The sequence below is a fragment of the Agelaius phoeniceus genome, chromosome 2 (assembly GCF_051311805.1).
Source record: "Agelaius phoeniceus isolate bAgePho1 chromosome 2, bAgePho1.hap1, whole genome shotgun sequence".
In the NCBI taxonomy this organism is placed as follows: domain Eukaryota; kingdom Metazoa; phylum Chordata; class Aves; order Passeriformes; family Icteridae; genus Agelaius; species Agelaius phoeniceus.
Genome location: NC_135266.1, coordinates 88,664,170 through 88,691,507, shown reverse-complemented (window position 1 = coordinate 88,691,507; position 27,338 = coordinate 88,664,170). Strand labels below are relative to the sequence as shown.

Sequence of the window (27,338 nt, the reverse complement as noted above, 5' to 3'; positions counted from 1 at the left end):
GTCACTCTCTGCTCTGACACATTCACTCCAAAGCTGAAATACTTCAGGGGCAAAATGTTCAGTAAATTAATACACTCTTAAAACACATCTGTAATTTTTCAACAGTCATTTTAAAAGTCACCCATCATGAAAAGCAGTGCAGACATAGATCAACAAGAGGCGTGTCACTAGTTCATGCTTAATAACCATGAGGTGGATTCCCAGGTAATATTTTAGTCTGAGTAACATTTTAAGCAAACATCAGTCCCTAAAGAAGCAGTCTTACTTTAGCCTCAGTCATGGTTGCTCATTCCCAATCTCACCATCCTTTCTCTGAATACCAGCACAAGATGCGGGGCAGTACCGAAATTAAAGTTCACATCTTTTCCCTTTTCTGGCCATGTTAGTTTTAAACTGGATTAGTTCCCCAGTTGGTTCCATAGCAGAATCATAAAAACGTCTGCAGCAGCTCAGAGCAGGAATTGATGTCTGCCTGAGAATACTGGCCCCCAGATTAGCCTCAGGGTGATCAGCCTTACCCAGCCCCGATTGCTCTTCCCAGGTACAATGATGTGTGTACCCAGTAAAACCATCCACTGCAGATAAGGCCGAGTAAACAAGACCCCACCCACGCTCCCACAGTCAGAGCAATCCATTCCCTTGCTCGGGGAACAATAGCCTGATAGGTGGACAGAAACCTGGAGAATTACTTGTGAAGTGCTCCGTAGGAAGCTCCGGGGCATGCACGGAGCATCCCGTGATGGGGCCTGTGAAGACAGGCAGATTCCAATGTATGGAGGGGGGGGAAAGCAAGCACCGACTGGGTAGAAAGGGCTGTCTTCCATAAGATCCTTGCTAGTGTTTGGAGAAACTCTCCACCTTGGGACCAAATGCTGGGTATTCAACCTTTGCTTTGCATTTTAATCACAGAAGTACCAAGTGGCTTCTTGCAATTCTCAGCTAGAGAATCCAGGCCAGACCAGCTTCTGGTTAACAAAATCAAAAGAAATTTAAACTGTGGAAAAGGTCAAAAAAACCCAATTCAAAAGCACGTCTGCCACGTATACAATTGACTTCTGCTGTAGCTGCAAGCCAGAGCCCCTCTGTACTCAGGGCTGGGTATCTAGTTAGCTAGATGAGAAGAATCCACAGGTGAAAGATACTTGTGCCAGGGCTGTGAGACGGCAAACTACAATGAAAAGGAGTACACAGAACCTTCCACCCTTAACATCTGAAAAGTGTAGGTAGTTAAAGTGTAGGTGTTTGCACAGCAGCAGAGCCATTCGGGGGTTCAGGAGCTGAGCTTCTGTCCTGTAGCACCAGACACACAGACCATTAGCTGTTCTTACCTCCAACAAGAGCAGTGAAGACAGCAGCAAGAGATACCATAAAAAATAGGCTTTGTCATACATATATTTGTATATAAAGATTTATATATAAATAAATATATATGTTTATATATAAAGATTAGTTCAGTTGCATGCTCAGCTCTGAGATCTACCTTATGGATAGTCCCCTGAAAAAGATACCTATAACTCTTTCTGCTTCGTGAATGTCACACCCATTTTCCTAAATAAAGATTCCAGGCAACCAACAGCACCAGCCTGGGAAAGCGTGAGAGAAGGGAATTCTCAGAGCATCATTTGGGGCAGGGGACAGGCTGTCTGAAGCATTATTGTGTTGTGACCTCTCTCTCTCTCTCTCTCCTTACCGTACATCTTGCCTTCGTCGGACAGGATGATCTTGCGGCGGCCGCATGGCGGGTAGATGGCTAGCGCTTCCTGGAAGCTCTGCTCGATGTCCGGGCTCCACACGCCCTCGGCGTCATTGTCGATGGGTTTGTCCAAGGCCTCGCTGCCCCCCGAGTCGTTGCTCCCCTCAGGGGAGGTGGGAGAACTCCACTCGTTGGAGGTAATGGTGCCAGCTAGAAACTCCAAGGTGCCACGCGGAGGAGCAGACTCAGAACCTGCAAGGGCGAGCACATCCCACCGGGCAGTTAGAAACCCTCCAAGGACATACTAAAGCAAAAAAAGCGGAAAAAAATCTCAGTTAGGAGGGGTCTACTCAAAGTTTATCTTAAACGATAACTCAACCACATGTTGGGTTTTTATTTGTGTTGAGATGAAAACATTTTCTACAAATCCTTCTGAAAAACAGCCTGCTCCAATTTTTCTTTGATTCATTAACTCTGTCACTTCCCAGTTCTCCTCAGAGGAGTCTTCTCATGTCTTTATCTCCTTTATTTCTTTCTCCCTGCACTGTCACTGTCCATGTCACTGTTATTTAACTTTCCAAAGCACACGTAGAGGGATTCAGCCTGTGTGAAAGACTAAAGCAGTGATGAATTATCCAGTCATCACTGAGCACTGGGATTGAAATTTTCTTAGATACTGTTTCACTGGATCAGAGTTAGTAGTTGGTGTCACTTCTAACGCTGACATTTCTTCTCAAGGATCAGCTGTGCTTTTAAAAAGCCATTCCTGGAGCCAGACAGTTTAATGCAGTGTCTTCCAAAGCCCAGCACCATACCCTGGCAGAAGCAGAAGGCACCATGAGTACAGGGACGACAGCACCAGTTGCAGGTCAAGAACCAAGGTGCTTAGCCTGTTGTTACTGCTCATCTTTAGAACGACTTCGGGCAAATTCCTTCAAGTGTCCTCTGCCTCTCTGCTCTCTCATCACTTACTAGTCTCAAACTATTAGATTTGCCACTGGGCAGGAGTAGAATTTGGTTTCTCATTGAACCTAAGCAGGCAGCTGCTAGCTCTTGAAAACTACAATAAATTATAGTCTACTTATAAATGCCTACAGGAGAGGCTGAAGCCTTTGAGTGGAGCTGCTGAAACACCCATTGAGAAATCGACTTCAGACCACACAGACACTTCCAGTCAACCAGGCAGGAGATAAATGGCTTCTAAAGACACAGATAATTCTTCTGCCTTAATCCCAAAGCCGTTTGTTTATCATTTTAATAGCTTTGTTATCTGGGCTACAAAGAATGTTCACAAGCCAGCATTTGAGAATCCAGCCAGAGTTCAAAACTTCCCTCCCTCTTCCCTCTCACATTGAGCTGGGTAGCAAGAAAATCAGAGTAAGGACTGCTTTTCCAAAAGCAGCAGAATCATCAAACCTGCATTGAACATGAGTAAGGAGAGAAGTCTCACATGGCAACTCTCTAGCTCAGAAATATCACAGTGAAAATGTAAAGGGGAACAGAGGAGAAATTTGGGTGTGGTATTTGTCAACAACTAGTCATTAAAAAAAATCCATGCAGTTATGCCATGTCATAGTTGATATAGGAGGATAACAGTCCATTCATTCAAGCTCAGAACTTCAAAAATTCAGGGCTCATAGCTCCAGAAACTTTTCTGACAAACTTTTTTCAAGTCTTTCTTTAGTTTCTTATCTCTTTGGATTTTGTGGTTTTTAAATCTTCTCCAAGACCACAATGACCATATTTAATTTTTTTAATAAAAGCTGAAATTCTTTCAGAACTTCAACATTTCAAAACCTGAAATTGTTAGGATTTGGCAACACTGGCTCTCAGAAGGTTTTGCTGCTCCTTAATGACTTTCGACAGCAGCACATGCATATTATTTTACATCTCCAAAAGCTAAGGAAATTAGACAATACTGTGTCTTTGACTAATTTCAATACAGACAATATAAATTAGACAAATAATTAGACACAGTGTACTATGCAGCATTTTAACAAATGGTGGACAAAGACATTTAAAAAACCCAGTATATGACTTATTTCCTGTGAGAGTATTTGAAACACACAAATCACTGGAATGGTCTACCACAGCCCATCCATTCATTTCAGCACCTACATGAGATTATTTCAACCTTCTTGATCCATTTAATCAACATGGAAAGAAATAATACAATGGGAGGTGAGAGGGGCAGAGAGGGGAACACACACTTGGCTTTTTACCACTGGAACAGACATCCCAGTACACTGTGAATGGCACCAAGGTCAGCTGTGTGACTTTAAGAGACCCTGAAATGAAGGGTAACAGTTGCTTCCCTCCCCAGACATTCCCCCTTTCACTGACAGATGCTAATAAAAAAATTACATGGGTATTTAAGAGATTGTCCTGCTGGGGAATGCCTGTAGAGGAGTAAGCTTTCCACAGGGAGACACTCACAGGGAAAGAGAAGTTACCTGCTCCAAATCTTCCTTTCATATTTCCCCAATTACCCCTAGTCCCTGGAGGCTCTGCAGACCCTCCACAGTTAACACACATCAAAATATCCACCAACAAAAGGCCCAGGCTGGTTGTAACTTGTGATGACGGGCTGAAAAACAGAGGGTTCAGAACGAAACCCAAGGTGTGACAGCAAGTGTATTCATCATATCACCTGCACTGGGAGCTGCAAATCTCACAGGAGCCAGCAGGTTTTGCACCAAGTGAAAACATCTCCAGCTGCTCAACTACAAGACTCCCAAAGCCACAGTCACTGGAAGCTACAGGTCTGCTGTCAAGCCAAATCCCCTAGCAATGCACACAGGCAGTCATCTCCTAGGGGATGAAGGACCATCATGACCATAAAAAGCATCTACTTTGAATCCAGTTATTTTCATCTCCTTAGTGTCCATGCTGACACAGGGGAATACCTAGCAGATGATTTCATCATGGCACACTCTTAAGTTGAAACTCAATAAATATCTGAAGCATATCTCTGAAGCATAACTCTCCTCCCCCCATCACACACCCTGATCATTTCATATTTTACAAGGCTTGGCATCTGCACTAAGTGCTTTTGGTGACACAGGAAACTTTGGGTCCATTCTAATCCAAGCTTCAGAATAACTTGAGGAGAAAACATGTCCTATTCAGTGCAATGTCAACTCTCCAGACTGTTTTCCAAACCTTAAAGAAAAGTTGCACTGACTTGACTTGAGCAGATGTTATTTGTACCTTAAGAGAAATCCACAAAGCCAGAGACAGAATATGTGAACTTTCTCTCATGTTGGTGTAAATCAAGGGAGATATGGAACATAATAGCAGTGACAGAAGAAATTATATAAATCTTGAAGTGACCAGACACATTTTTTTAATGCTTCTTATTTTTCATTCCTTGCCCAGCAATGTTAGTTTAATTTCAAGTTACAGCAGGTCAGCAAGGACCAAAGTGTGCTATTGTGGTCAATCCCAACTTTTCTACACCTTGGGTCCTGATTCTGCTTTCCCTTCTTGGTAGTAAAGCTATCCCTGATGGATGATGAAAAATGGAGAACCATACAGATTATAAAATCAAGGATGTTTGACTATCCCCAGCTAAAACATATGTATGTAATTACTCAGATTACAAAGCATACTAGCAAAACTTTTACTTTTACTTGATAACTTCAGAAGAAATTCCATAGACTGAAATGGCCATGGAAATCCTTACAACTCTATGCCTCTAGATCACTAAGATGCCAAAGGCTTAAAAGGCCTGCAAAGTTGTCTTAAATAATGCTGCTTAACTAGTAAGCTCCATGTGCAGTCCCAGGCAATCTCTGTGCCAGCAGCAATAGCCAGTAATTCAGGGAGCCCTGGTTGAGTGCTATCTGATCTGTTGGCCTCTGCTTTGGCTCAACACTTTCAAGCCTTCTGTTTCCTGCACTGTTGATCTGAACTCGGTGGCCAAGATGACCACTCATAAAAGTAAGCAAAGCAAACTAAAAAGAAGCTGGGGGCTAAACCCTGTGCTAAATGACTTTATTAGGATGGCAAACTGGAAAACTGCCAGTGGAATCGTTTCCCACTGAATGAGCAATCAGGTAAAAACCAGAGGAATTTTAAGAAGCATGAGAATGTTGAATGTCTTACTTATAAGAAAAGTTTCTATAATATTCATTAGTAACATCTTTAACAAAATACAAATGTTTCAGTTAGCATCTACTTTCCATTTGCTTCTGTCTTCTATTTAATAGTAACTACATGCATACAGCCTGGTAACTTTAATGGTGATTTGTATTACTAAATGTTCTAATATTACTAAATATTTTAGTACTTGTTAAATTTTTTTTAGGTTCTGCCTGTGCAAGAGTTTGCAATCACAAAGCTCTCTTCTGATGTGGAGGGAATTTGATTCTGAAAGCACTAAACAGACATCCTAAACATGCTCAGACAATTCCTGTCCCATCTGAATTCCCTCACCAGGCACAGTTCTGAGGAACAGAGTAGTCAGAGGATGTTGTCCCATATTCATAAGTGCAAGTTTTGCCAGAGGTCACAGAGCTTGGTGTTTTTTCTCTTGGGATTCCTTTAGCCTGAACTTATGCCCCACTCCTTGCCTTTTGTACTTCTGCGATTGTACCTTACAGTTTTCTTTATCTTGATCTCATTCTTATTTTACCCAGAGATCATTACCTATCTTTCTTTGTAGGGTCCAGTCATGGGTTCTCCCCCAGGTTTAAAGACACAAGGCCCCTCAGAGCACATCCACCTCCTCACCACAGTATCTCTATCTTCCTTCCTAATGTTTCCCTCTGTCCAAATACTGTTTCTTACTCACTCTTGCTCCCTGTTTTTCTTTCTGCCATGGTCATTTCTTATTGAGTCACTCACAAAGCCAAACCATGGAGAAAACACAAAAATCTTTCAGCTCCAGCAGCTTTGGTTGAAGTGTTCCAATTCTGATAATTTCAACACTAACCCTCTTTCCTTTCACACGTGGTATCTCATTGAGATTCAGAGATCCTGCAGGGCTAGACAGCTGCCAAGAGCCCTTCAGCAAGGTCTTATTGACAGGGAGCACATCTTTAAACAGACTCCACAGTCTGACACATCTGCTTTCTAATATTAATCCCTCAGTCATTACTGTTGGTAACAGCTCCCTCTTAAGTGTTTGTGGCAGCTGCTCAACACAAAATCATACTTTCCTGTGGATCTGAAAAATTGCAGCCAGCTGCCTCCAGTTGTTCAGTTTTCTTAGAGCTGCTCTGTCCAAGAGACTCCCCCCACCCCACGGCCACCCCCTGTCCCTGTTGGAATCGAGCACAGCACAGCAGGCAGAGGGTCCCCATTGATTCACTCACCCCTCCCAGGCAGGGGCCCTTGCCAGCACAGCCCTGTGCAGTCCCACAGGTGGTTCCACTCCTGCTCCGGAGCTGGCTGCTGCTGCTTCACCCAGAGCATCCCTGCACCCTCGGCCTCATCCACTGGAACTGCGGGCTGTGCTGGCAGGGATTGCTTCACCTTACAGGTGCTCCTGGGTGTCATTGAAATGCAAACAAACCCCAACAATTCCCGTATTCACCACCTTGGTGTAACGTGAGCCAAACACTCCTGCTATAGAGGATTCGAACCACAACATTTTCATATCTGATCAGCAGTCAGAAATTTAAAAAAAAAAAAAAAAATCAGTTCAGCCATAACAGATGATATCCTGCTTCTCAAACTATAAAGTTTATTATATATATATATATATATATATATATATAAAACAATAAGAAAACCTGGAAACAGGAGCAACCAGCCACTTACTCCCATCCAGAACACCTCGCAAATGAACTTACACAATGCAGTGATACAAGAAGATTCGGGTTTAGTAATAGAAACCTATTACTCGAGGTACAAGATGGAAGATAGCAGTCAAACTTACCAGAGGAAGAAGACTGGGAAATTCTATGAGACACTACAAGAATAGTTTAGTTCCTCTGAAAGAGAAAAATTAATGCAATCAGTAGATGAGTAGCTCCCAGATGGTGCAACTCAAGGACTGCAGGAAAAACATACTGGAAAGGGAAAAGGTGGGGAAAGCAAGTATTCAACGATAAATAAGATTGGTGAAGGCTTGCAGACAAAAGAGGAAAAAATCATGGATATGTTTATAGAGTCTCTACAGAAAAAAATTAAGAATGCAACTGAAGCAAGACCACTGAACTGTTCCTAGGAAGGTAACAGCACTTTTGCAGCACCAGACAGCAACCAGTTCCTCAGGCTCCTTAGGAGCTGCACTCCCATCATTAAAGCAACCTGGAGATAGTGCAGATGGATGGGTGCAGTTCACTGGGCCTCTTGAGAGGGCTTCACTCAAACACTCCATAACAGCTTAGCCAGGGGCTGAGCCTGGCTGTCATCTCACTTTTTGCCTCAGGCCTCCTGCAATCCTGAGTAATGCTGGCTATTCCCTGTGAATAGCCCTATCCACCGAGGACAGCAGAGTAATGCTGCATAATCCCATGAATAAAACCAGTTAAGGTAAGCGTTACTGGCTGTAGAGGAGGTAAAAGCTCTTAGCAAGCAGCAGTGCCAGGCAAGGAGGAAAGAACTGAGATTTGCCTCTCTGTATTGGTCAAGGTAATAAACTCATTACATCCACAGGCTGCACGGTGAGATTTTTGTCTCAACATTGAGTAAGACTGGTTTACAAAGGAACAAGCACTACTCGCCTCAGATCATATCCAACAGGAGGCTGGGCTCCAGCTGAATGCTTGTCACACTGCCTAACACAAAATCAAGCTCGGTTTGTTTGCTGCACCGAAACTGCCTGCAGCAGCTGCTGTTCAAAAGGCACCTGACTTCCCGAGCAAAGCAAAACAACTCTTAAATTATTGCAGCAGCTAGCTCTGGCTGAAACAGAGAGAGGATGTAGTGTCCAGCAGAGTGATATAAATCAAAGCAAGGAGAGAGGAGGACTTCCATCAGTGCAGCCCTGGATAATGCAGTCAAGCAGGATGTGATGAGATAAGGCTGTGTGTGGCCTTGCACACCATCCAATCAGTTACATTTGAGATAAAGGAAACAGAGCACAGAGCCTTGCTGCCCTAAGGAGGGGAGGAAAAAACCCCACAACCCAACAGCAAAACCCCAAGGCCAGCTCTGATCCCACAGTCTAGATGTGGCCTGCTGGGGGTCGATCCTGAGCAATGGGCAGCTCCTGCCCAGCTCCCATGCACAGGCCACATCACAAGGCCACCAGCCTGGGAGTGACAGAATGACTACTGGGTGATTTATGTCTCAGCTGGGAGAGAAAAACCAGCCAGCAAGGGCAGCCGAGATTGACACTGCCAGGTTGTGCTGGGACTGAGCCACGCACCGGGCTGGCCCCAGCTCTCAAAGGAACAGTGGAATTCCTGGGGAGTCACTGTTATCTCCCATGTGGGAACTGTTCCCAGAGCTCCCATTCTCCCTGACTTTCCAAGACATGTGGCATGTGTTTCACAGCTTCCCAAAGAGATGAAGGTTGTGGCAGGGTGAAAATGGTTAGTCACCCTGTGCAGCAGTCCCCAGGAGTCATCCTCCCTGGAGCTGGTTAGAAAGCAAGGAACCAGGAGGGAGTCAAACAATCAACATCCCTTCACAGAAGCATTGGTAGTGTCAGCTAACACAGGAAAATTGTAACTGTCCCTTTAGGTACAGGCAAGTGTAGATATTGATTGACTAAAATGACTTGAGAATGACCAAACCAAGCTAGAGACAAAAAGAAATCAAGCTGAGCATCTTCCCAAAGAGTATTATTCACTTAATTATTAAAGGATAGGTAACCTTCAATAGCAACCTAAAAAAACCTTGCTCCTAAACTCAACGAAACTCAGTTTTTCTGCAAATCTCACCAATGGGCTCAAAAGCCCTCATTTTACCTATGGAAAAAAATAGAGGATGAAGATGTAAGTGAACCACCCAATAGAAAATTCAGAATAAGGGTAAAATCTAGACAAGAACTTCAAGGCAAGAAAAGGTTAACTTTAAAAGTGATTTGCAATTGCAAGTGGTAACTTCAGAGGGGCTCATGTCTAGAAATAGAGCATATTTTAAGGGTTTGCTGACAAGTAACACTAAGCTGAGACTAATAATGCCCACTTCATGATATCGAAACCAAATTCTTATTTTCTAATCCTGCCTCCTGTTCATGACATTTCTCAATCTCTCCTCTAGGGCTCAAAGATAGATGCTCCAGCAAAGCCTCACAACTGTGACACACCTAGCTTCCCATGACATGAATGGCAGAATTGAACATGAGCTCAGAAAAGAGACAGGTGTTTGCAAATTTCATCCAATGCAGTGAAAATGTTTAGCTCCAAAACCCTAGTCAGTCTCCAAGAAAAGAAATAGCTGAACCTGGGCTATGAGACTTCCAAGAGAATAGGCAGACAGCGATGACACAAGCCATGAATGCAGTCAAATTTCCCTTTCTGTGGTGCTTGCAGGTGGTCTGTGTTGTGGGCATGGCCTGTCTGGTCAGGACTAAGCCTCTACTAAAGGCTCAAGACAAATGCAAATCACTAGCAGGCAGAACAGGTATATAAAGTGGGACCAATGCTCAGTGCTCTTTCGAGTTTCCCTCCTTCAGTCAACCAATGACACGTGTGCTTTGATTTTAGTAGAAGTCAGGCATGAGCTCAAAGGGGTTTGATGCTTGTTGTAAGGCAATGCCTAAGCAAAGAGCAGCCACAATGAAACACCTCCATCAAATGAATGAGCCCTACCCACGGGGTATCCAGACACCACCCCAGCTCAGTTTTGGGGTACACACTCCATCTGCATCATGCAGCAGATCAGCATTCACTGTTTACACACTCAGTTCTTAAGGCTGACACTGTGGAAAGCCAACGTTTCTGTAAAACAGTGTGAAATTTCCTAGTTAACACACACCAGACACTTCTGCCAGGTTCCAGTGCTCCTACCAGTTGGATACATGGGACAGTAAAGACATCCTCAATTCAGACCAGTGTAATTTTGAGTTCAGAACTCTTTCCTCTCTCTAAATGTGGCATAAACATGCTATCATGTCCAACCTGCTGAACACAGAATGATTTCAGAGAAAGCAAATGAAAATCATGAGAATCTGTAATTACAACCCCAAACCTCAAGCAGGAATCAGTTAAAAATAATAAAATAATAAAAGAAATGTCAAAAACTGAAAAACAAACCTGTCCCCAGATATTACAGGAAAGTATGAACCTTCTGATTTATCTCTTTGCCCTTCCAGACCCTTCTTGCCAGGAAGGTCAACAGGTTATATACCTTCTGCTGGATTAATCTACAGGAGAACAAGGGCAGCTAGCCAAGCAAAACTAGATTCTTAAAGGGACACAGCCAACCACAGACTGTGCTCCAGTTTTTAAAGCATGTCCTTACAAATAAAACCTGTGACCAAAAGCAGTGGAAAAAGATGCTGTTACTCTGTTCTTCAGTTCGCATACTGGATGGATAGAAGCAGAGATTTACATGTTCTACCTGCAGTTATTCTCTTCTGATTACATAAATCCTTCACAAACTAGTGGAGGCAGAGAAATAAATATAATTTTTTTATTTTCATAAAGATAATTCAAAGAGCAGTGAATGTGCTTGGATATAATCTCCTTACACAAACCTCTCTTTTACACCTTTTTTTTTTTTTTCCCCTTAAGCTGACAAGATTTTCAAACCAAAAGATCTGCCTAAGTCCTGCTAGTCTGGTACAAATGAGCTTTATTTCAATGAGCTTACAGAGATGTATGATCAGGTAAAATGAAGTTAGGACACATTAATAAATCCTCCCTTTCCATTTCAGTATACACCTGCTCCACATTCTCTTGACATTTCCTCTTTAGTTCAAGCAGTCCAGGTTACAAGAGATTACAGTTTGCCTGGACATCTGTCATTAATAGTTACCATACTGTTGGAAGGGAGGCACTTTGAGGGCTACGCTGATTTATTTTCTCTTTGGCAATAGCAAAGCAGATGTTCTGAAGGCTTGCACCCAGGCTCTGAAAGCCACTGGCACTCATGTCTCAGAAATACAGGAGGGTAAAACACCTACCCTTTGGCAATCACATTCTAACGAAGGTAAGAACAAGGTAATTATAAACCTACAAGAGAACAGAAAAACAGAGCCAGTGACTCAGCCAGTAGCACCAGGAACTGGAAAACCTGCCCCTCCCTAGCAGGAAAACGTCTAATTCATATGGTGTTAAAAACAAAGGGGAGTGACTGCATCATCTCCAGAAAAAGGAGGACCCAAGGGGCAGGAACAATAAAACCAAAAACCTACCAAACCCTCCCCCCATCCCCAAAAAACCCCAAGAACTCAAAACACCACCACCTACCCCTAAAAAACTCTTTCTAATAATCTACTCTCAGATCTTGTAATGAGCTCCATGCATGCCAACTCATGGCTTTTTTACAAGGCTCTACAAAGGAACATGCTGGGCATTTACTTAGTTGGCAGAAGTTGCAAATATATGAACATCCATTACTGTAAGTCCTAATAAACCTGATTGCTCCTCAAAGGAAGATAGAAATGCTGTGAAGGTAAAGAATGAAAAGAACACAGCGACCAAAGCAATAAGTTTAGATTTAAAATAGCATTTGTTACTCTCCACAGAAATCACAGCTAGAAATTACTTCAGATTGGCTTTGGAGAGCACTGATCATATTGTTAGAAAATTAACTAATGGTTTCCAAACTATGCATAATTATATATATGATATATGAGATACAAACAGAACCAACAGATACAGAGGGCATCTACTGGGATGCTGCAGGGATCTTTGCTAGTCCAGTTGTCTTTGACATCTTAAATAAAGAACTAAGACTGACTCAAAGTAATGTTAAAGAAACTTGCAAATGATACAGAATGAAGTTTACAAGCCCCAGTGGGTAGAAACAATTCAAAGGGTGTTAGTGTAAAAAAGAAAACAAAAGAAGCAAGGGAGACAAATAGGACTATGTTGGAAAAGTAATGCAAAGAAAACCCAGATATAAAATCAAGGAAAAAGCCCTGCCAGAAGCAGGAGCTAAAGACAAGCAAGAGTGAGAATGCTGAACAAATGAGAGAATTGTCTGCAAGCAAATGCTTCTGCAAAATGACCAATGTGACTTTAATCTGCCTGGGCTCAGATATCGCTTCAGGCAAGGAAGAGAGATGAATCACTCCAACTCGTGGAATATTGGATCTCATTCTGACAAAGAAACACAGATAAATGAAGAAAGTGTAGAGTATAAAACACCCCCGTTAATTAGACCTAGAAAATTGAAAAATATTATTATTATACCCTCATTAAGTAGCTTGTAAGCACTTAGGAGATGTAAAAGCAGAGAGAAATAATAACCAATCACTTCAGAGAAATACACACCAAGGCAAAAACTGATGCAGTAGAGTAAGAAAACTTTTCTGATGTACACGGGGTGATGAAAGACTTGCCCCAGAAAACTTTTACATGCCATGGGGGAGTGGGAGGGAAAAACCGAACCAAACCAAACCCCAAACCTAACAAATGAACAAAAGACAAACATGAGCTATGGACAAAGTATAATAGATCTTTAAAAAGAGGTAATACTAAATTTTACATTTTTAAGATAAGTCATGGTCAGATAAAACAGAAAATTGTATTGCTCTCACAAGAGCTACTGTAAACATGGTCCAAAGAACTACTTATGGTAGGGAAAAATGGCAATGTTGTTAAAATGTCCCCATTCTTCTCCCACCCTTCCCCTCCTAGTCACTGCACCCCCTTCTCCAGACACACCAGCACATGACCATATGATTAACTTCACTGGAGAACGAACAGATGTGGCTGAAAACCAACTTGCTAAAAGTGATAAAACTTGCTAAGAGCATTACTTTTCCTCTGGATCAGTCCCGGGGCAGTGAACAGCAGTGCCAGTGTCCCTGCCAGTGACAAAGCACAGAGATGTGACAAGTAAGGAAATGGGTACTTTGAGGCTCTGGGGACACGTCCACAGCAGTGCCAGCTGAAACCTTTGTGGACCCACCCCTTGGCTTACACTGGGATGGAACCAAGAGCTGAAAGATACAAAAAAGGACACGTAATACCAAGGAAGGAAAGCTGTGAATGAGCATGCAAACAGAGTTGAAAGCTGTAACTCGTGGAAAAAGTACTTTTCAGCAACCCTCTCAAAACTCTACTTACTCTGCTTGAATTCTGTGAAACTAGTACCTGAGTAAGAAAACCAACAGCAACTGTGATTTTATGTAAGCCACAGACAAGATACTGTGACACGAAGCCCTTTTTCCCTTTAAAGCTTGGGAGAACTATTTTCATACCATTTTCCCATAGATGTTCTTCAATACAGCAACATTGAAATGCTTATCACAATAACAGCCTAAATTACTTCAAAACCATCTGTAGCAGTAATTTAAAAATCAAAAATAGTGGCAGGATCCAAGACAGCGGAGAAATTCCTAGTAACCATTCTCACACACATTTATTTACTTCCAGGATCACCTCCAAGAGGAGACAAACAATGAGCTGATAGCCCGGTTTAGAGATTGATAAAACAGTTGAATGCTCAAGTTTGAGGGAGCCATTCCCATTGGGATTTAGGAAAACCTGAAGAGGTGATTGCACCCACTGCAAAACAACCTGAGAAGGTGATTGGCTGCCCTTCACTCCGCCAACCCGAATTCCAGAGAAAACCAGTCCCTTAGCATCAAGCAGCCCTAATAAATAAATCCCTCTGTATTCACTACAGGACAATCCCAGGCTCTTCTCTGTCATGAGAACAAGCTATCGAGACCAAAAGGCTTTAATTGCACAGGTGAGTGTAGAGCAGCATCAGCCCAGCCCCAGCACTTGCTGTGTACCCACTGTGCCCTCCACCTTGTTCTGCTCCTCTCGCTCCTCCCTGTTACTCTCTGCCCTGTCCTGCTGCCCACTTCCTTCTGCGGGAGAACAATAAAACCTCTCAGATCTACCCAGACAGATGGACAGACAGGTGAACCAATGCTCTGCTCACTCTGCACACAGACACATAAATAAAATCCCTAAATCTCCTTTCCTCCTGTTCAGCCCCCTGCACTTCACAAGTATTTTGCATCGCTTATTTGTAGAGGAGTCGCAGAACCCAACTCTTAAAGTTAGAAAGTAACATAAGTGTAACTCCAGGTTAAACAAAAACAAAGTTGTAATTAGTTGTGGTTAGTTCTGAGTTTTACTTTGTTTTTGTTAGGGTTTTTATTTAACATATGTGATCGTTCACTATAAAATACTTTACAGAAGTCCGTAAAACATGTAGAGTTACACTTCTTCCGTATTCTGCAAAAAAAGCCTCATCTTTAGCATCCCATGCAAGAAACTTTTTAAACGGAATCATCTGCATAAGATAAAAGATTACTCCGGAAAGGTTTTTGTTTGGTTTTTTTGTGTGCGCGCTCGGTTTGTTTGGGGTTTCTTTAATCCTTTCCTGTGGCATGCCACCAAAACTCAACTCTAACTTCAGAATAACTGAACTGGGAAAACATCCCCTCATCTTTTGGTAAATGTCCTACAACAACCTACGTACTTCATACAGATAAGCTTCATTATGATTTTTTTTGCTCTATTTTTCCCCCCGAAACCATCGTCCATAATTTACATTAAAATTTACTACATTAAGTACCGCTCCTCCTTTCCACCCTCCCCAAGCGCATTTCTACGAACCATACAGAAACCGCTATTTCTTCCCCCCTTCCCATCAGCGCTGCAGTTTTCAGCGACCGAGTTCCCGAAGTGGCAGCGCCGGCAGCCCCTTCCCGGCGGGGGAAGCCGCCGGAGGCTCCATTGAGGATGTTCCCATCGCTTCCTTTGTACGCCTGTGCCTCGCCTGTCGCACACGAGCGGCTCCGCACCCACCCTTCCAGCCCGTCTCCCGCAGGCACCCGCGCCAAAGCCATCGTGGAACGGCGTGTCCCGACCTGAGCGAGGCAAGAGCGGCTGCTGTTCCGCAGGGGCAGCGGGGACCGGCTTCAAATCCTCCTTCAGCTCCAGGACTTTCTGCCGAGAGAGCACCGAGCGCTGTTAGTGCGCGCCTGCCCCTCGCTCCCGCCCGATCCCCACCTCCGCGCCCGCAGGGGTGGGAGCGGGGGCTGGGACGGGGGAGCGGGCGGGTCAGCCTCCCGCTCGGCATCGTCGCCGCCGCCAAGTCGCACAGAAAAAAAGTTGGCGAGGAGCGGCTCCGGGGTGGGCCCGCGGGGCTCCCCCTTGCCGGTCCCGCGGCGGCGGGGAGAGGCGAACAATGCCGGGCCGGGCGGGTGGCCGGGAGGGGATGGAATGGGATGGGATGGAATGGGATGGGAGCGGGGGGGCAGCCGGGCCGGCGGGAGCGGAGGCACAAAGCGCACACTCACCTGAGGAGCGCGGCGCGGCCGGCGGGACGGCGAGCCCGGGCGGCGGCGGGGCGGGGGGGCGGCCGGGCAGGAGTTTGGGAGGAAAAGGGAGGGTTTTTATTTCCCCTGGAGTTTGAAAGGAGGAAGTGAGGAATGCGAGGAATGAGAGTTGGTATGAAATGAAGGCGGCCGAGGGAGGGAGGGACTGCCGGCTAAGGCCGGGGCTGGGACGGGGCTGGGAGGGGACTGGCGGGGGGCGGGGGACAGCGGGAGAAGGGCCGAGGCGGAGTTGGGAACAAAACCCAGCGGGGCCGGGCGCTCCTCGGCCGGGGGCCGTGTGTGACCGGGGCGGAGGGAACGCGGGCAATGGCCGGAAGAGGGGCCCGCGGGGGCGGGGGAAGGAAACTCCGGGCGGGCGGCCGGGAGCGGGGGAAGGGGGCGGCTCGGCAGCGCCGGGAGCGGGCGGGACGCCGCCGCCGCCTCCAGGAATCGAGAGCAGGCACAGCGCCCGGCGCGGGAGAACTTGGAGTGAGCGGCCCGGACGGGCCGGCCTCGGATCCCCGGGAACGCCGCCGCTTGCCTGGTGCTATCCCCCTGGGGCCATGGGCCAAGCGCCCGTGAAGGCGCTTCGGCCCCGGGGACAGCGCCGCGCTGCCCGGGCAGGGACGCGGCTCCCGGGCTCCCCCCTGCGCGCCAGGCGCGGCCCGGCGGCTGCGGAGCCCCTCAGAGAGCGGCCGTGATTCCCCCCCAGAGACCCGCCGTGATTCCCAGCCAGCACCGCGGAGCCACTGCGGAACAAACAGCCCCAGCCCGATAAAGTACTCGCCCACCCACCCGCAAAGCGGTGTCTCCCCGTGGCTTTTCTCAGTCTCACGTCGGAGCTGCTCCTTTCCTACCTGTTCATACAGGAATGCCAGCGTGCTGCGCTAGAAAATGCCGATATGAGACTGAGAATCGCACGAGGGTTGAAAAGCCACATCCCCAAAACAAAAGCAGAGGAAACACCAGCAAGTTTAGTAAATGTAGCTACGTCCTAGCAGCAGGTCGGGGAATGCAGCTGCATCAGCAAACCAAACTTTTCCACGGCTCCGGCAAGTGATTTTGCCACAAGTGGCGGGAACTACCTGTGAAGAGTTATAACATAGCTGGCTTTCTTTAAAATATCACTATATTGAAGAAACTGAGGTTTTTTTGTAGGAACACAAAGCTAAAAAAGTTCCTAACTCTTTCAAATTGCAGTGAAAATTGCAGAGCCCTGGAAACAGGTCCTAAATGTGTCCTAAGGCCTCAGAAACAAGATGGCAAAACCCATGACTTACATAAAAATAAGATTTTCTGATACAACTGTAGAAATGAAGAGTATATACAATATAAATAAGATGATGTCACAACATTCAGTGAAATGATTTTCGGGGTGTGTGTTTTGTTGTTTTTTTATATAAAGCCCTTTAGTCACTGTTTCTATTAAGATATATTTAAAAAGCTATATTTTCTATTAAGATGTATTTTAAAAAAACACTATGTATATGAAAGGTAATTCACTTCTCACCATATATATTCAGTGGGAATTCTAGGCCAGGTCTCATAATTATGTGACTAACATTGTTTTGCTCCTATTTCCTTGCCAAACCAACACAGCTCAAAGAGAAGGAATTGAAACCTATTCCTTCCTGTGAATCATCACACAAATTGTTTGGAGGACTTCAGTCAGTTGCAGATGGAAATTCACTCAGGAGAATACAGGTTTTTTAGTGGTGGTTAGTTTGGGTTTTTTTACTGGACATAATGCAGAGCTAAACAATTCTGCTTAGAACAGAAAGCTGAGAGAGTTGGGCAAACTTATCAGATTAATTCCCCAACCCTATTTGTACTCTATCAGTATGATTTTCTTATGGAGTTTTTAAAATAAAGCCCTTTTTTCCCCCCATAGTAAATTACTATTACTTTCCCTATAATAAACAGAGGGCTCAATTCAATCAAGCTTTAAAAAAAATCCTTTGTTTTCTCCAAAATTTTCAGCTGTTTTGTTGTGGACAGTGCAATGGGTTGCCTTGTATGGAGATGTTAATTGAATCAAATTAAATGATCAAAAATTTCAGCTTCTGGAATATATTCACCCATTTATGAATACAAAAATTGAACGTTAAATTGAACATTCTAAATTGAATGTTAAATTACCATAGCTTATGGTTACCATAGCCTTTACCTTAAAGCATGTTGGTGAAGTTAGTCTGCTTCTGGATCTTTCTCCCATTTTGGAACAGAAGAAGTGACCTCCAGCTTCCAGGGAGGAAATAATAACTCTATATAGAACACCTTGAGGGATGCAATGAGAAAACAGAAACTATAGAGTGTACAGTTCAAAAGATGCAAGAGTTAACACTGGCACAGGATCTCTGCCTTCTTTCCTGGCAGGGGTTTCAGTCATTGCCACCTCACAGTGGGAGCTGGTTGTTTTCCCTGTTAGTAAGGGAGCCCTTACACATCAGTGTTGCTTTCCTACTCTTTTTCATAACTGTATGCTGGGCCAAACCTCTTAGCCCTAGTTTTACTTAAGGGACTTTCTTAGTTCTGAACTAGTTCCAAACTGCAGTTAGGTACAGTTTGATCCTGTGGCAAAGATGAGATTCCTGACTCTGCGAAAGAAGGAATCTGTCCATAGCTCTGTTTCACAGGACTACAACACAAACTCTTAACTCAACTTGTAAATCACAGGGAAGGGTTTTGCTTGTCTTCTGTATCAGGAACAGGAAACCTAATTCAATGTCATCTGAGAGATTTACAGAGCTGTTAATCCCAGCAAGTAGAGGAGCATATTAATTAATTATTAGTATAGGTATAATAATTATACTAACAGCAGCAAAACATCCTGTCCTACTGCTACCAAATTCAGCAGTAAAACTTCAATGAGAGTGAGACAGCCCTAAAAGCACAAGAAATAATTCACTGTCTTTTATGTTTGTAAGCCCAAGAGCCTATAACAGCCTAAGAGCCATTTCCATCTTCTAGGCTTGCCTTTAGGACTCCAGTTTAACCATTTAATATGCTTTTTTAAGATCTTGCTGGGATTTCTAGCATGCTACATTTGCACGTATTCAACTAATATTACTGTGTTAAGAACAAGTGCCCAGTCATGTTTCCCACTTTATTTTCTCTTCCCTTTAGGGCTAATTTGGCTCAGATGGAAATAGTGGAAAAAACAGAGGTGCTTGAAGAATAGGGCTTGCATGTTGAGAGCTGTGCCAGTTTTTGATTATCAGATCCATCATATCTCCTCTTATTGAGGTTCGTACCTCTCTCAGTGGAAACAGGAAAATATAACCACTTCAACTTGATGTTCTTCCTAGCCTTGTATGACTTCAGTATCTGATTCAGAAAACATTAACTTATGTGCTTCAACAGTTGAATGGGTTCAGATGGAAGGTGGGACAATGCAGTAAGGACCAGCTCAAATGCCCTAGCTGGATGCTGGGAAAAACATTAGAAACATGGGGCAGAGAAATTTAACTAGCTTAAACAATCAAATAGAAACCAAGAACTACAGCAATACCTGATAATATTTGGGGAGGGAGAGGATAAAAGTATTAGAGAGACTACCCTTACATTTATTCCCAGATTTCCAAGTGTATGGGAAAAATATCCAACACCACAAAGAATGTGAACTGAGAATTACAAAGGAAAAGAGTAAGAAGAAAATTATGATATTCAAGAAATAGAAAGAAACTGAGGTATTAAATCACAGAGAAGGAACAAAGTACACCCACAAGTGACAGCAAAATAAAAACAATAATTTAGAATTAAAGACTTTTCAATATATAAATTAGTTTATTTTCATTTAGATATAAAAGTTATAAATACAATTAATGTAAAACAGTATCTGATAAAGATGACTGAATCAGTTCATCTGTCTGCATAATTTGACTGAGGGGCCGTGACATGATCATTTGATGTCAAGAAATAGCTTGAAGAGTCACTGCTGACAAGGCTAATTAAATAAAAGGATGCTTTCTGGGCACACAGAAAATCATCTTGAATCAGAAATTAGCATCCTGCCTTCAGGTCACCCCAAAATAACATAAGGCAATTTCTTTCACACATTCCTAGTCAGAAAAATAATCAGACAGGTACACAAACTGACTTCCTTTCCTGGATGGGCAGAGGGAATGCAGACCCATCAGCCAAGACTTCAGGAGAGCACAGTTGGAAAGCACTGCCAGGTCTCATCCTCAGCCTGATGAGCAGGAAGGCACAAAACAGATCCATCAGCATTCAAGTTCTCTTCACAGACTGCTTTTCTGATAAGATCATCTCAAGGAAATATCTCAGCAGCTACTGAAAAATGCTCATCTGAAAGATACAAGAGCTGGACTTCTCAGCCTCAATTCATTATTTTACAGTTAAATACAGCATTTACTTTGTGACTATGATCATTATTCTTTCTGGCAATATCAGAAAACGTCTTCACAAAGTTTTGTTAGTTTGAAAGCACAAGTGATATCTACCATTGCAAAGATTCCAGAGACCAAAAGCAATATATCTGCTCTTTGCAGCTTGAAACAGAGTTAGTATGCTGACAAGGACAATATCCAAAGCTGGAGAACACCTAATTCTTGTCTCAGTAGAGGGACAGACTTCTCCAAACTATTGTGAATATGGGTAATAGGCAAGAAGCAGGCAAGACAGTAATATTCTGTGCTTCAGTACACAGAAGATGCGTGCACTGAGGCCTCCAGGCCACACCGTGCTGCAATCCACTCTGGTGAGTTAAGGCCACATGAATCAAGTGTTCCATGCTGTGACACAGTCTCCATACTGTACATCCAGTATTAAAAATGGAACATTGGAAGGACACATTGCAGAGCCTTGTGGTACAATTACAATAAACTTACCAATGCCTTTGAAAATACCTGTAATCTCTTTTTGAGGTAACTCCTTCTTATAGGCAGGTTAAAATTATTTATTCAAAATCTACTTTAATATGTCATGCCTTGAGATAATCTCACATTAAAAAAAATAAAATTGGTCACAAACGTATACCTAAAAATGTAGCAAATTTCATGAACAATGGCATAATTAAAATATTTTTCATCAGTTTACAGTCTAGATTCAACCAATCAGAACACTGCTTTTCAGAAGTGGTACTGTATATTGTTACAATACTATTTTCTGCCAAATTCAGCCAGATTCTATCATCTATTCAGTCTCATTTTTCACATGGTTAGAAGTAACAGAAGTAGCAATGAATATAATATCACCCACTGAAAAGGGAATGTTTCAGATTTGATTGTTCTTAGTTTGGTAAAAAGACTGTCAAGGGATGGACAGAAATTAGAATACTGAAAGGGAAATGGAGTATCAGTCTTAGCAGACAATCATTCCACAGAGTAAAAGTGTTGTATTAGAGCCAATTCCAGCTGTTCTCTAATTTTCTGAGTTTATTTTCTTAGGAACTCTTGAGTAGCATCATCTCTCAGGCTTTGTGGAAGCTTCAAAGTAAATGAACATTTTGCCATTATTTTTCTAATTCTAGCTGCAAGGAGTTCCAAAAAGTGGGCTTAGCCCACTCTCATGCAGCATCTGTAAATAAGGATTCTAAAAGCAGAATCAACACCAATGACAGAAACATCACCTAGATTTCTTGCTCTTCTACAGTCCATACAGAGGTTGCTCCCAAGGTGGTCTGCTGTCAACTCCCACAATGCTCTGAAGGCTGGAATTGGTTTTCTAATAAGCCTGCAGAAGTCTGTCCTCCATTTCCCTTCCAATATGCTCTTCATTGCTACACCTGCAACTCTTACAAGATGTAGGGGTGGGAGTGAGTTCCATGTTTCATGTCTGTTGTCCCTCACTCACAGACCAATTTACTGTCAAAGCTGGAGAGTCCAATAGCAAAAGCCTGAAGAGCACAGAGAGGGTAATTATAGTCCAGAGTGAACACATCTTCTGCTACACGACCAAACTGCATCACGATGTAGTCAGCTGGGGAGAAAAGACATTCAGAGATGAACAATTTCACAGTGAAGCAAAAGAAAATAATAAACCACAAAAAAAAAAAAAAAAAAAAAAAAAAAAAAAAAAAAGCAGCAAAACAAAACCCAACCACAATCTCTCCCCACATCTGCCAGTCCCAAATATATGTGGTTGGTCTATCCATCCTTTCTCACCAGAGTGGCCTTGAAATCTGTCCTCTAGAGTGACTGTGCTATTCTAGAGATTTTTCTTCTCAGAACCAAAGCTCAAACCATTCTTTTGCTACTCTGAAGGTGCTGTATTGGACCTTGTCTTTCACTTCAGGAAGCTTTCATTTGCCCCCTCTTTTGCTGCAGTTATGGACAGCAGAGTCTGCATCCACCCCAGAAAAAAAGGAGGCCTTATATAATTTTCCTGACAGCTCAGAAGTCCCCAGTAATCACAAACTAGCTTCCTTTACCCAGTTTCCCTCCTCTAGGAAGGGTGTCCTATTCCTCCCAATCCTCATGAAATAAATTAGGTTCTCCCTGTTTAAGTAAGTCCCACACACTCTCCCCCAGACTCTTACGGTCATTGTCATGGACAATCTGGAAGTTCTTCACTGAGGCCTGAGTGACCCTCCCATGGAAGTTCAAAACATAAGATTGAGTGTCATCATTCCAGACTGGAGCCTTGTTGTGCAATTCAATGAGGTTCTCTAAATTTTTGTTTTGCCATTTTGACAGCAGACCCTCATGCTCCTGTTCAGAAGAAAGAAATACATTTATCAGATTTGGAATGTTTCTGCCTCTGAGTACCACCCCTCTTGTGTGTGGACTGTCACTTCATTCCCTGTTTAATGAAACACACTGATATCACTTAAACTCAGTCCTACTGAATACTTTTTGCAAGTACCAGGAAGATACTTTCATAGATTCCCAGTCCAAGCATTCTTTTCACTCAATAAAGTAAAAAGAGTGATAGGGAAGGAAGTGTGTGTACAGGAAAGGGAGTAATTCAGAGTCCACAGATAATTGCCATCCTGCTGGCATGAATTACTTCTGAGTCTCATAATCTTTCTCTGATCCTGTTGCATACAGTTTCCATTTCTAACACTGCAAACTTTGAAATAAAAGAAAATAATCCACATTTAACTGCATAATGCCAGGCCCTGAGGTGCTTCAGTAGAAAGTCCAAAGGTTGCAGTAGAATGTAAGGTTAAATGTCATCCTATTGGGTCTAATGAGTGATGCCCAGTATGAAAATCAGAGACAAATAAAACCAAGAACATACAAAAAGGAAGTAAACCAGCATATTAAATTTGACAAACAATGAATTACAAGGAGATTCAGATTGTAGTGAAACATGACATATGATTTAATTTTAAAAGTTCTGCAAGAAATAAAATCAAAACGATATATGTTAAAACTCTGAAGAAAAAGAGTCCAAGCTTAAGGTACTAATAGGAAAAAATGCTCAAAACAACAGAAAACAACCTGTTGTGGAGGGCTGACTGATATGGCTATAGTATGTGCTTCAGTGTTATACAAAGATACCATAGCAGATTTTTGAGGATAACCTAAATAAAACTTCCTGTTCAGTTTAGTTACTTTTTAGTTTTATCTTTATTTACTTTTTAAAAATGCAAACCAAACCCCTAAGAACTGGCACCAACTGCACCAAGTGCATTTAAATTTAGGGGAGAAAATTTAAGGCAGGTCCATGGAAACATTACTGTACTAATAGGAGAGATGGCAACACCAACTCAAAGACAATGAATAAATGAGCACTTCCAGACACAATTTTTCTGACCATTCACAAGAATTAAATCTCTTTTCTGGGCTGTCATGACTCTCTATTTCCATTCTTTAAGATTTTTTTTCTCTGACCTCAGGAAACATGTTCTTGTCCTACCCATATCTACTCTCAACATGGCTGCAAATACCACTTTCTAGCTTAAAACATTGACCATGCCTTTCAGTTGGTACCTTTTCTTTCTGCCTTTTGGTCTTCTCTCACCAAACATAAAACCCACATTAAGGGAACCTCACAATTTTCATCACACACCTTAACGTACCTTCAGATACTTCTTCTGTAAGCTTTTAGCTCTAACGCCTCTCTCATATCTATGAGAAATCCTCACTAAATAGTCACAACAAAACTCTGTCTTCTCCTCATCCCTCCTTCTTCCTCAAGAATCCTCCTTTTCTGCTGCTTCTACAAAAAAAGCTAACAGCATTCTGATCAAAAATGTATTTATTCCCTTGCTATTGCACCAGCAGTACCTAATCTGTCTATTGCCTATCTGTCACAATCCACATCCTGGTTAAGAATGCGAGCTCCTGGGAGAAGCAAGCGTGTCCAGTGTTCATCCAGCCCTCAGCACAACAGGGTCTCACCATGAGGGCAGCTTGTAGGTGCAACAGCAACAAGGGAGAGAGAAGTAAATCATATTTAGGCTGCCCAAAGGACCCATACAAATACCATTCAGAAAGCTACAGATTAGGCAGAAGGCAAGAAAAAATTAATCAACACATTTAGGCGACATTGTATTTATTCTCCAGGAGACTTGCTAAAGCCCTGGCCCCTAAAAGCCCTGACTGTCAGCCACACCCAGGCCTCTACAGGGAAGTTTTAACCTCTTCCTTCAATCTGAAACATGACCAAACTTCATAACTCACATTTCGTGGACGGATTGGAATTCGCTTATGATTCATGTTCATTCCTGGAATGATCACAGACATTTTTCTGGGACCCTTAAATCCTAAGATATTAGTTTCCTGAAAGACAAGGAAAGCCATTATTTTCAGTAAATGAGATACTTCACCTCAGAGAAAGAAAGACAGCAAAACTTGTATCACCATTTGTACTAGTTATCAGAAGTTTGCTGGCTACAACTGTAGCATCAGTTACATATTTGCAACTGTGTTTAATCAGTGAGAATTGCTTTCTCTCCCTTTCTCATTGAGAGAACAATGTTAGGAGATATGCATGGTATAAACTAATTTGGAGTGCATTTCTTACCTACTAAAACATTTACAACAAAATTATACAAATGCAATTTCCAGGCATAAGTTTTTTGCACCTGAGGCAGTAATGTGTTGAAATATTGCTAGTGAACAAGCCTTAACTATGACAGAAAGCAAAATATCTTTGACTTGACTCTGTGTTGTCTGTATATCACCAGTTAGTCTAAAATGTTTCTAAACAATGAATGACATTTTTCTTCAGGTGCTGTTATTTGTGTTTAAGAACACACCTACAATTTTCTCTCAAATCATACTGTTTAAGAACAAACCCAGGAAGGGAAGTATTCAGCAACTATCCAAGCCTCAATCTTAAGCAGATTTTTCCAGAGTACTGAAGAAGACTGCTCCAAATGGCTTGAGTACAAAAAGCAAAGAAGTCCTAGTGTTCTCAAGCCATTCATTTTAGAGTATCAGCCAAAATCCAAGGGTCCATTTAAAGTGTTCTGTAACAATATCCGTGATAACCTTTAAAATTCTCAAAGACCAATTAAAAGCCAGAATCATTTAGAAGTACTGAATTGATTGACAGGAGTGATACAGCTTCTCCTAACACATTAATGCATTTTGCCGACACAGACAAAGGTCTTTGGAGTTACAACCTCTATTATGTCACTTCAAAAAATCTAGGGGCATGTATAAGAATGAGGGTACTGATTTTATTCATATTTAAACTTTAAAAACTCCTTATATATAAAAGTTCAGAATTCTGAAAAGCTGACCTTATATTAACTGTCTGTGCTCATTCTAGCACCTTGCTGTGTCCAGCTAGGTAGGAAACTGAAGAATACTATATACAAAGAAAATATCTGGTAATACTTCTGTAAACAGGCTAGTACTGGAATTTATCACATCAATTTCTTCCCAAGTGCCATTAAGATGAAGAGCAAAAGCAAAAAATCAAGACACTGCTCCAGTAGGCTAATGCATCTTTAAGCTTCTGTAAGAAAAGTAAAAACACCTGAGAGAAAAATAAAAATCCTTACACTTCACAGCAATTGTTTCATAGAGAACCTCAAATTTTACTCAAACTGTAGGACTGGAATACAAAACAATGTGACATGAGAATTCTCATGTAATTCTGTAGTCTCCACAAGTGCCTCCTTACTCTGAATCCTATACTGAGGTGATTCACAAGAGCAGAAGAACATCTCTAAAACAGAGCTAGAGTGAATCACAATTTACCCTGGAACCACATCCTTACCACCAACAAGGTGCTACTGAAATAATACCAGTTCCCTCCTATGCCTCAAAATGCCTTTGGTTCTGCACAAACTAGTTCTGTTTCACTGGGTACTCCCAGTTCCTTCTCAGGGTCTACCAGATACCAGCTGGGCCAGAGGCAGCTGAGTCTGGCTCCAAGTAAAGCATGTGTGACTGGCCACACACTGAATTGGCCAGATAGGAAGGTCATAAGGAGGTTCATTTAGGAGTTTCTCCTACTCCTGACATTGGTTTTTTTTTTTTTTATTAAACTTGTAAGAATTTATCTGTGAGGTCTCTGCCTCTTGTTGTATCTGGTTGAAATTGGTCACTTGGTTCCAAAGTTAAGTGGAGGAGGCTGGCAGCAGCACGATTTTGCAAGCTGTGTTTCCTCGGTAACCAGGCACAAAGAACAGGGCAAAAGGGAGAGGCAGTACTTACATAACAAATAGCTGCGAGCTCCTGTCTTGTATGAGCCTTTTCCACTAGACTCTGTGCCTTGACTGGGTTAACACCATGGTCATAGACTGTAAATTTGGTTCCCATGAGGTTTGACCTAATGTCAGGTTATGGAAAAACACAGAAAGAGAGGCATCAGTAGAAAATTTTGTCATCTTCTGAAAGTATTTGTACAACATAGCAAAAACACACATCTGCCATCTGAATCTTCCCTGCTGCTGGCTCAGTAAGGAGCTTCTGTGACATGCCCATGTGAGCCTGTAACCTATCCTGGAGAAGCACCTAGACAATTTCTGCTCTGAGTTGCCAAAGTGAATGGTAATGCTGAAGAAGGCTGCCAACCCAAGTGAATACAGATTACATGGAGCAGAACAACACAAGTTCATTCTCTCTGAATTTAAACCAGATTGCCAGTCATAAACACAACTCAGTTAAAATCCTATCTCAACGGTCTGTAGTTTTCATCTGTGGTTCTCACCTGAGTTTTCCAATGAAACTTTCCCCTTTCCGAGATAAATCAGTTGGATCAACTGATATGAGGTAATTGGATGTTTTGCTCTTCTTTCTTTTTCTCCCTGCAAGAAGGAATGTCTGGAAAAACAAAACTTTGATCAAGACTGGTGCTTTGTAAGAATGCAGAGGCATTGCTATCCAAATTGTTATCTCTCCATTTCCTGTATGCACTCCCTTTTTT

General features: G+C 42.6%; 2 protein-coding genes across 3 annotated transcripts in view; both read right to left on the bottom strand.

The window, feature by feature from the left end:
• TEAD4 (TEA domain transcription factor 4) overlaps window positions 1–1,825 on the bottom strand; it is a 36,794-nt gene extending 34,969 nt beyond the window's left edge. The window contains exon 1 of the mRNA XM_054654387.2: window positions 1,691–1,825. Coding sequence (XP_054510362.2) covers window positions 1,691–1,697 — 7 coding nt within the window. The 5' untranslated portion in view covers window positions 1,698–1,825. The remainder of the gene's footprint in view (window positions 1–1,690) is intronic.
• A 17,984-nt stretch (window positions 1,826–19,809) lies between these two features.
• TULP3 (TUB like protein 3) overlaps window positions 19,810–27,338 on the bottom strand; it is a 32,411-nt gene continuing 24,882 nt past the window's right edge. For both annotated transcript variants that reach the window (XM_054654386.2, XM_077174143.1), the window contains 5 exons: window positions 27,123–27,235; window positions 26,627–26,741; window positions 24,638–24,736; window positions 22,546–22,717; window positions 19,810–21,986 (listed from right to left, as the gene is read on the bottom strand). In XM_054654386.2, the coding sequence (XP_054510361.1) occupies window positions 21,853–21,986; window positions 22,546–22,717; window positions 24,638–24,736; window positions 26,627–26,741; window positions 27,123–27,235 (633 nt within the window). In that variant the 3' untranslated portion in view covers window positions 19,810–21,852. The remainder of the gene's footprint in view (window positions 21,987–22,545; window positions 22,718–24,637; window positions 24,737–26,626; window positions 26,742–27,122; window positions 27,236–27,338) is intronic.